At 40.2% G+C, this 10,060-nt stretch overlaps 1 protein-coding gene across 1 annotated transcript in view; it reads left to right on the top strand.

Moving 5' to 3' along the window:
• cplx1 (complexin 1) overlaps positions 1-9,645 on the top strand; it is a 22,580-nt gene extending 12,935 nt beyond the window's left edge. Inside the window, exon 3 of the mRNA XM_015035730.1 lies at positions 9,331-9,645. Coding sequence (XP_014891216.1) covers positions 9,331-9,527 — 197 coding nt within the window. The 3' untranslated portion in view covers positions 9,528-9,645. The remainder of the gene's footprint in view (positions 1-9,330) is intronic.
• The last annotated feature ends 415 nt before the right edge of the window (positions 9,646-10,060 follow it).

The raw sequence follows: 10,060 nt of genomic DNA, 5'->3' as shown, positions 1-10,060 counted from the left end.
TAAAACGAAATAACACGGAGACATGAAGCAACACGGTCATATTTTTCTAAAAGCAGCAACTTTGAACCTGAACAGCTGAACCAGATCTCTGACACCAGAGCTGCGCTACTGTCAAGCTATGAGGCTTGTTGAGCTCCGTCAGGCTTCAGAAGTAAAAAGTCCGAACCGTAACCTCCCCGTTAGTCTGTGACACTAACGACAATAAACACACATAATATACTTGAAAATAAGATAAATACATTGTCCGTTAGAATGTTTAGATACTTAAATAGAACATTTTTGCAAAAAAAAAAAAAAAAATGTCCGAGAATATTACCTACTAGCATAAGCTAAAGTTAGCCACAAAGTTTAAAGAAAGTAAAACTCACCATCGTGTCTGTGAATGTATGACGAGGCATACATCTTAAAATCTTTCTCCAGCTTACTTGTTGGAGCTTCGGATTGATGTATCATTAATTGTTACCTTGGGCAAGTCGAATAAGCACCGAGAGTAAAATGCCATTTTCAGTAGACCGGAAGTGACCGAGCCGCTTGTCTCCAAATGCAAAGCTAAAGTGCAAAGAGCCCATTTCCCTGCACGCAAAACTTTACATGAAATCCCCAACTATTGTAACTGCAGTGAGATTTCTTTTTAGGTTTATTGTGAGTTTTCTTTGTCATATTTTCCAAATTCACAAGAGAGTTCAACTTGGAAATAAAAATGTATTTCATTGGAATTATGAAAATAAATCTAACTGAAACCACTCCAATTTTGGAAAAAAATAATAAAGTAAAATAAAAGTTACATTTTTAATAAGACTTTTTTGCACTACAATTTATCAAAATGAATGTATTTTGCAAAACTTTAACATAAACACTTTTTTTTTAAATACACGAGTCATGTTATCAACAACAGAATGTTACCACTGGGGGAAAAGACAAAGAAGACGACGGGAGGATGATGGTGGTGCATGTTTTTAAATGACAAACTTATTCACATGTGATTTTAATTGTGTTTCTTATTTAATGGAAACACTGCAGTTGCAAAATTGTTGGGATTTTTCTTGTATAAGTGTAATATTGACAACGTTTTGTGTGCCCTTCTGTAAGATACTTTTCTGGAACTTATTTGTGGTATTCCCCAAGTACTTTTATAACTTAGCATAAGCCTCGCTGTAACTTCCGTGAACTTACTGGAAACTTTCTTGTAACTTACCCAGCACTTTCAAAAAACCTCACCGGATAATTTACTTTCCAGGAACATACCAGGCAACAAATTCTGGAAAAAAAAAACAAACTAAGACCTTCTGAAAAATAACCTCTAAGATCTTAAAAAGTAACTCCTTCGTCCTAGGAAAGTGCAGACTGTGTTAGGCAGTGCTACCACCACCACATCTTAGTAAGTCTGTTTGACTGAGAGCAAGGTCAGACTCTTAAAGCTGGGAGTATCAGTTGCTTCTCTTGCTCAACTGCTTGGTCAACTATTCATGCACCAAGCAAACACAATCCCACCTCTGGAAGGAAGAAAGTAACAGGTAACAAAAACAAAGGCATATTGGGTGTACTCTAACAAATGTCACGTTTAGCGAGAGTGTCTTGCACATTTTGTCAAATTTGCCTTAAAAAAATAAAGAAAAAAAGCAAACGTTTAACACCCACATGCTCAAAAGCCCGTAAAGGCTCTGTAGGTAGGACTTAAAAGTTTTGCAAGCAAAAAGAGAGAGAGAGAGAGAGAAAAGAAAGCAGAGATAAGAGGGGAAATAATACGATTTGGAGCTCCACCTTCAATCTGTTGTCATGGGGAAATATGCATTTGCTGAACAGGAGGAGGATAAGCTCCCCACCTTGATCTTTACTCTTAGGGAGCATCGCAGCTACCGCCTAACATGCTCAACAGAGAGCGGGTGAGAGGAAGGCAGCCCTCCCATTGATCATGCAGACGGTGCGGGCATGCAGAGCGCGTAACGGACACTCTTATCATTCTGTGGTTGCAGTCCCGACTTAACTTGCGGCGGGCTGCCCTGAAAGCACAAAAGGTTGTGTGTCTCCAAAGGGGCTTTATTGGGAATGTGGACAGCATGATAAGACGAACCCCGTGAAACAAATTACGACCGCCGACATCTCGCCCGAAAGGATAGAAACGAACGGCGCGTTTATCTCGCTAATAAGACGCTTTAACCTTTGTGCTCATTCTGATTATTTAAGCAATTAGCGAAACGTGTGGAAGCAGATTTGAGGTTTGTGTTTGAATTAATAAAGCAGAGCAGATTAGGGCAGCAGGAGCCTCATGCAGAAATCCTGACGATGAGACAAACCGTTTTCTTTTTTTAATAAACTGACTTTCTTCAACTTAATTTCTAGAAGCCATTTAACTTTCATGCATGTTGTTATTTTTTTATTTAATTTTTTTATTTTATATTTTTTGCAGGAAGACAGAATAACCTGTAAAATAAACAAAAATAAGCATCTGAAAGATCCGTGCAGATACACCCTGGTAGGGATTTGAGCCAGGACATTGTTGCTACAACAATGGTCAAAAATAAAAAAAATCTCTAATTTACTGTAAAATTGACAGCTGTGGTTGCCAGAATTTTACCATATAAGGACGGGAAAAATAGGAGTAAATTCTGGCAACCTCAGCTGCTGTATTACCGTAAATTAGAGACGTCTCTAATATACTGTAAATTACAGTAATTATGGGCAAAATACAATTTGTTTTACAGTTTCTAACAATTTTATTGTGGACACCACAGAACTTTATCACATAAATTTTAATATATAAATTTGACCATATAAATACAGATTTTACTGTGTTTATACAGTAAAACAAAGTAACGTTTTTTTGTTGTTTGTTTTTACAGTGTGAACAAATGTTGCTTTGCAGGTTGCAGCTCAGTCACACAGTTTCTGTTGCTGCCAGAACGAATAGATTTTATTTAATCTGTTTTAGTTTTAGACACAGTTTACTATTTTAAAGTTGTGTTGAAAGTTTTTGCCTATCTTTTCCAATTAATTTATGTTTAAGTGTCAGTCATTCAGCTGCAGATGTAGCCCCTTTTTCTTCATTAATCTGCCTTATTTGGCCAAAGAATCGCCGGGCATCAGCACTACGCTCCCTCTGCCGTGCTGAACAGCTGTGTTCATCCGTCTGGCTTTCCCAGCAGGGAATCTGAACATTTTAGATGAACTGTGTGTTGTTGGACCAGGTGAAATGTTTCTTCTTGCTCCATGCCAAGCGGGAAGTGACATTGTTGTCCTACTTCCCTTGTCTGACAACTATCTACGTAATCACAACAATAAGCTGCCCATGACCAATACTTGTACGTTTTGTTTTCAGTGAAATGCTTTTTTCCATTCTTAAGGAAGGTGTCAACATCCTCACGTTTCTGTTTTCCTAAACTTCGCTGATCGTAGGATTTTGATTGAATTTCTTGGTTGCTCCCCTCTGTGCTGCTGTATTTCAGGGCACCTTGTGCTCCAGTTAGCAAAAGGCAGGTCAGGCAACACCTGCATCCCAGTCGTAGATCTTACAGCACCGCAAACTGTTGTCACATGACACATGGGGGGTGGAGGAAATGAACTGGAAAAATACCAGTTTGATGAATCAAGGGGTTTGCCTGATGTGAGCTCAGATGTAAATGCATTATTATTAATATTCCTAATGATAATGATTGCATCCACAACATCCAACAAAAACATCCATTTCACATTCGGCAGAGAAAAAACTTTGATAAAATACTCGGTGGTTGGATGAAACCAGAAGTGTAACTTTTTCAAGGTGTGTGCACCATTAGATCAAACACAGGATTCAGAAAAAACAAAACAAAAAAAAAACTCATCATCACATCGACTATCAAACACGGTGGTGGCGGCGTAATGATCTGGGATTCGTTTGATGCTTTGGGACAATCTGAATCTGATGAGTTCTGCTCTCAGACAGGGAAATTGTGTGGCATTCAGCTTGTTGTTTTAAATTCAAGCATACAGAAAATGTTGAATGGCTAAAATAAGATATCTTTTAAGAAAAATCTAAATTTCACAGTGACTTAGTCACAATCTGAACTCAAACCTCTCTGAGATGTTGCATTTCGTAGGGAGTCACGTAACGTGGCTGAATTAAAACAATCCTACAAAGAAAGCTGGCTAAAATCCTCTGCTGTTTAAACTGTAGAGCCTTAACTTGATGAAAGAAAACCACTGCAGCCACGTTTAGAAATCAACGAGCGCCGTCCTTCGTTCCTGTTCGTAAATTTTAAAAAACCGGTTAGAAGGTAGAAAGAGGGATACGTTTTACCTAAAACATCTACAACTAAAAATGCCCATTTCAGTGGAAGCAGAAACATCTACAAAATAACCAAAATAATAAATGTTGGATAACGTTATTAAAACTTTAGTAGCATAGGTGTTTGAAATTTTTTTGGCACCAGTAGAAAAACGTATTGATTTTCTCTTTTAAGTACAAACGATTAGATCCTCCTATGCATCTTCTAAAACATTTTTGACACTGTGACAGTGTGAAAAGCGAGTTATGACATGAAAACTTCCTGCTGGCGCATGCCCACAGGCCCATGACATAACCAATCGATTAACCCCCCCCCGTTCACCCTCGGGTGTTCAGACGTGCATCGTTTTTCTATTCTCTCTCTGCAGAGGTTTGCCCACTGTTCTCAGACAGAACCACCTATGCGGCGGAGGGCAGTAACTCCACGTTTAAAGGGCAAAGACGGACACGAAGCCTTATGACATCAAACGTAAACCTGACAAAGACCCGAACGAGATGAAGTGCTCAGAGTCGTAAACAGATGGTAAGCCCCGGACGCCGCCGAGGCGCCGCTCGCCGCCTCTCGTTCTTTTGGCAGCGGTTCAGCAGTTTTGTTGAGCAGAGGCACAAAGTATGGAAGCTGTCAGGTGCCATATGATGCTGCCTCTGCAGTTTACACACGGAGCCCGACGCGGGAGATTGATGACCAGGTTGCGGGAACATAAAAGGGTTCCAGTAGAGGGAACGCGGAGGTCGACGGAGGACACACACGGATCAGAGCGAGGCCTCGGCTCATCTTCTTCCTCACCCGGTGTGTGTCACGTCACACCCGCAGTTGTTGTCAACTAATTTGTTTTGTCCGTGCTCATCTCAGGAAATTAGAATATAATCAGGCAGTTAATTGTTTTTAGTGCAGAGTGAAGCTTGTGTCTGATATAAATAAGACACATGGATATATTTCAAGTTTTTTTTATTTTAATTAATGTTAATGACAATAACTTAAAGTTAATAAAAAGTCCAGATACACTTTCCTGTAAGCTAAAAATGAATGAGTGGAGTCTGAACTCTTCTGTATTTCTAAGAGGGTTCAAGTGAAACCCGACTGAACTTTGCGCTGTATGTGCGGTTCTGGCTGGGTCGCCGGTTTATGAGCTTCTTTTTGTGGTTTTACGAACTGAAGAGCTGATGGGGCCCCTGATTGGCCAACCGTGACATCTGCTGCGCTCTTGCTGAGCGTCGCGCTGAGACTGCAGGAGGGTTAAACAGTAACATCTAGTCCAAACGTCTCCCAGACGAGTAGAAATTAAGCAAACGTTGGTTCTCCTTCTCCTCCTCTGGAAATCTGACTCACCACCCGAACCTGGGACTCTCCATCCTCCACCTCCTGTGGATCACATGGGTTAGGCTTTGGTTTCCTGTTTTTATTACTTAGCATAATTTGAAAAAAGAAGAAAAAACACCTGAAGGTAATTAGTCCATGGTTTTGCTGAGGTTTTGCTCTGACAGCTGCCTTCTTGACAATCCTCCTCATCTATTTTATGAATTGCCTCCTCCTGCAACTAATCATGACGCTGCCACCCCTGTGCTTCACAGTTGCTACAGTGTTCCCAGGCTTCTCAAATTATAAATGTGATCAATATAACCAAAAATTCAGTTTTGGTTACACATGTCTGGGCATGGAAAAAAAAAGAAGAAGTTTTTTTCATCTCAGAAAATATTGGCAAACTACAATTTGGGTTTTTACGTTCCGTTTGGAGTGATGACTTCTTCCAACACGTGGTTGGAACTGGACTTTTGTCGCTAGTGTAGATCAAGACTCAGTCTTACCAGCAGGGTTAATTTTAAGTTTATTTCTATTGTGTTGCCTGTTTTGTACCAAAATGACGTCTGGGACACAGAACCCTGATCTGTATGTCAGTGGTGTCAAAATTTGTAGAAAAGATTATATGTCTATTTTTCTATACAATATATGTAAATATCTAGCTTTTCCTCAATAGAACATATAACTTTCCTTTTCCCCCCCCCCAATTGAATATGTGGAATAATGCTACTTGACTGTGATAGTCTAATTTATTAAGACATACCTGTTTGCAGCAAAAGGTCAGTAATGTTTCCCCTTCATGAATGACCCAGATTCAAACACTTTATCTGTGCGTGCGTGCGTGCGTGCGTGTGTGTGCGTGTACCAGGTTTTTATATCCTTATGGGAACCCATTTCTGTCTACAATGTGGAGTTATGGGGACCATTCCTCCTTGTGGGGACATTTTCTTGGTCCCCATGAGGGAAATTGTTCTTGGGTTTTAGGGTCTGTGATGGTTAGGTTTAGGGTAAAGGTTAAGGTAAGGTTAGGTATGTGATGGGTAGGGTTAGGGTTAGGATTACGGTAAGGATTAGGCTGTAGAAATTAATGGAAGTCAATGTGAAGTCCCCACAAGTGATGAAAGCACGACTGTGTGTGTGCGTGTGTGTGACAGCGTGCATCCCCTTCCATGGGAGTCGTGCATGCGTGTGTTTTGGGATGAGTGGGTGGGCCGACACCGTGCCACTGCATCGCGGCTCTGGTCTCATCTGGTTTGAAGCTTAAGTCCGAGAACTTTGCAGTTCTCTGCCTGACCTACATCGGCGACGCGGCGTTCTTCTGCAAAACGTCTGTGGTGTTTGCGTGCCTTCCTCAGAGTCTGCCGTGCCAAAACACACAAACACACACACGCGTACACACACAAGCTCAGAGAAGGAAATTCAACAGTTTAGTAGTGATAGTGGTTTCACGGAAATGCTGCTGTCACATTACAGGAAGGATTTGATTTATCTTAAGCTTCTCTCAGCAGGCTGCCTCCTGCTGCTAGGTGGTTAACAGGAAAGCTATAATCTCCCCACACACACACACACACAGATAAACAAAAAGTATGAGCAATGAAATACAGTGACTCAACATGCAACCTTTACAAGGAAAAAAAGAACAACTCTGATCCACACAAAGACAAACTTCTGCACTCACACACATTCACATTGCTTGCTATTTGCAGCGGTAATTAGAGGTGTGACAGCCAGACAGGTGGAGGTGACGATAATGGGCCTCAGCTATTTCTGTTCCCCCGCTCGCTTCGTCTTTACAGCTCTGACATTCACCCCTCTCCCCCTCCACCCCACAGCCGTCTTCTGCCGCTCTCACATTCCCCCCCCTCAACTTTTCTCAGAACCGAGCTCCGGTTGTGAGAAGTTCAACTTGCTCTCGCAGTTCGCATTGTGTTCTTCCTTCACACGTTCTTCTGTTTGTTCCCGCGCTCTCCCGCTCCGCTGTTTTGCTATAATTATCAAAACAGCTTCCTCTATTCCAATAAACAAACATTCATGCAACTTCTTAATATTTACCAAGCTACAAATTGGCAAAAGTCTACAGAGACAGGCACCACCCTAGAAACTTTGTTCAAGAACAGGGACAAGTTAACTTTATTGTCTTACTTTTGATCGGATGTCGACACGTCGGTTTTCAACATGAGGTTGGTGGTGTGACGCGTTGCGAGCCCTTCAAGCTCCAGTGTGCAGTCGGATTTGGAAAAATGATTTTCTATGAATATTTCATGCTAGAATCCCTAACTGGAACCGACTGCTATATGTTATTTGGAAATCAGTGCATTTGGGAAGTTGTCATGTTGCGACTAGGTGATTGGATGAGACTTTCTTACAATACGTAATATGTGTTTTATTTTTATCTCCTTTATTCACCTCCAGCTGCCATTTTTGTCATCCCAGGTGATGATTAATTAGGCTTCACGTTCAAGGACTCATAGATGTGTCAGTGTAGAGCTTTCAAGGTGAGATATTTTCCATCCCAGTGGACAGACTGTAATATATCACAGTCGTTCTTCTCGTAAGGGTTACCTAAACACTCCTCAGCCCATGATACATGCAGCTTTTATCTGATTCAGGTCTCCGTGGATTTGCTCCAGATGACCAGGGCAAGAGGTGCTGTAACACCTGGACGGTTTCCCAGTGTGTCAAAGAGCAAACTCAGAGAAATCCAGGAGCTTCACTCATACTGCTGTTACACAAAAATGAATACAAGCAAATAAAGAATCATAACCTGAAAAAAAAAATGGTGTTCAAAGTCAGGCAACAAAGAGGCAGGATCGGGTGTTTTCTGACCACATAATATCATTTATTACCCCAAGCAAGTAACTATGTTACCTTCAGTTGTTATAAAAATCAATAAAAACTGACCTTGTAATTTAGCACCTGGTAATTGGGTCCCTGTCGCTTTAAGAAAGTCCTCCTCTTTCCAAAACTCTGTCATCACAACATGACTCCTCTACTAACCCTTTGACAATGTTTTTACCACTGAGGAGTGGCTCATATATATATATATATATATATANTGCATGGAAAAGAATAACCCTCCAGCTTTGTGCGCATGCGCAAATTTTCCGGATGTAAACAATAACATGCAAAGGGTCCATAGCCTCCATGTGTTAACTTTAAATGTAACTGCTGCTGCTAAGTACAGATTTATTTTCCTCAAACCTATATCCACAGCTCATGATTTGGTTACTTATATTTTATCTAAGATTTCATAATTAATTAGGCATATTTAAAAGGAAAAATAAAGAGTTAAAGTTAAAAAAAAATGTCTGCTGGAAGTAGCTATCGGAAAACAAGTATATTAGTCAGTAACAATGTCTAGAGAATTAAGTGACCCTAACAAAAAGTAGATGGAATGACAAAACTTACTTAAATTATTCAATACCACATAGGCACCAACTGGACATAGCTGATAGTTGTTTTTGTTTGTTTGAGTAGTGGTTGTAATCCCTGATATTTTCATAAACCGTCTCGCAAAAATAAAAGCCACAATGGAAACAAGGTGTAAAAATGCAATTTTCGGACAATAAAAAACAGATAAATCAACATGTGACATTCAACCTCTTTTATGAGTATTCTTTAAAATATGTAACAATGCAAAGTGGTGAACTACACATTTTCAATTACATGGGTTTCAAAAAACCAAAACACATGATCAAAAGCCAGTTCTTTAAAGACAAATGTTATTAAAATCTGGCCTGCTGCGTTGTTTTTCCTTTCTTGTTCCTGCAGTATGGCATCAAGAAGAAGGAGGAGAAGGAAGCCGAGGCGGCCGCTGCCATGGAGCAGGCCTCAGAGGGCAGCCTTACCCGCCCTAAAAAGGCCGTCCCCACCGGCTGCGGCGATGAGGAGGAAGAGGAGAGCATCGTGGATACTGTCATGAAATTCATCCCAGCCCCTCTGATGGATATGTTCAATAAAAAGTAACAGGGTTTTGCTTGGAAATATGGTTAACTTCTTACAAAATCCTTCTAATTAATGCTGTACCAGCCTCTCCCACTCCAACCTGCCGTCACACTCTTCTTCACACTTGTCCAGTCCCATCAAACCAAATACTAAGTGTCCTGGAATTACGCAGTGTGCCATGATTTTGTCTTTGAGCTGATCTAGCCAATTTCAGACAGTGATTCATACTTTTAATATCATGACAAGAGAATCAGTTATCCTGTTTTAAAAATTACAAAAACACCTACATATTGCTTTATTTAACATCTTTTCAATCCATTTCTCAGAATAAGTCCAAACATTGCCGACAGCCACTTTTTTGTTTGTAAATAGCCTAAATAATATAAAAGAGTACTATATATGAGTGAAATATGATATATAACAAGATTACTAAGAGTATAAGCCATATTTTTAACTTTTAGGGAATTATCCAAATCATATCAAATTTAATTACAATTTTCATTTTCCTTTTACGTTTCTGCTAATTTTTGATACATAGTGTACAGAGATACATG

Source organism: Poecilia latipinna, unplaced genomic scaffold, assembly GCF_001443285.1.
Source record: "Poecilia latipinna isolate Pla-1442-1.1 unplaced genomic scaffold, P_latipinna-1.0 Scaffold347, whole genome shotgun sequence".
NCBI classification, from domain to species: domain Eukaryota; kingdom Metazoa; phylum Chordata; class Actinopteri; order Cyprinodontiformes; family Poeciliidae; genus Poecilia; species Poecilia latipinna.
Note: the sequence above shows the minus strand (reverse complement) of the source record. Positions and strands in the feature narration are given on the sequence as shown.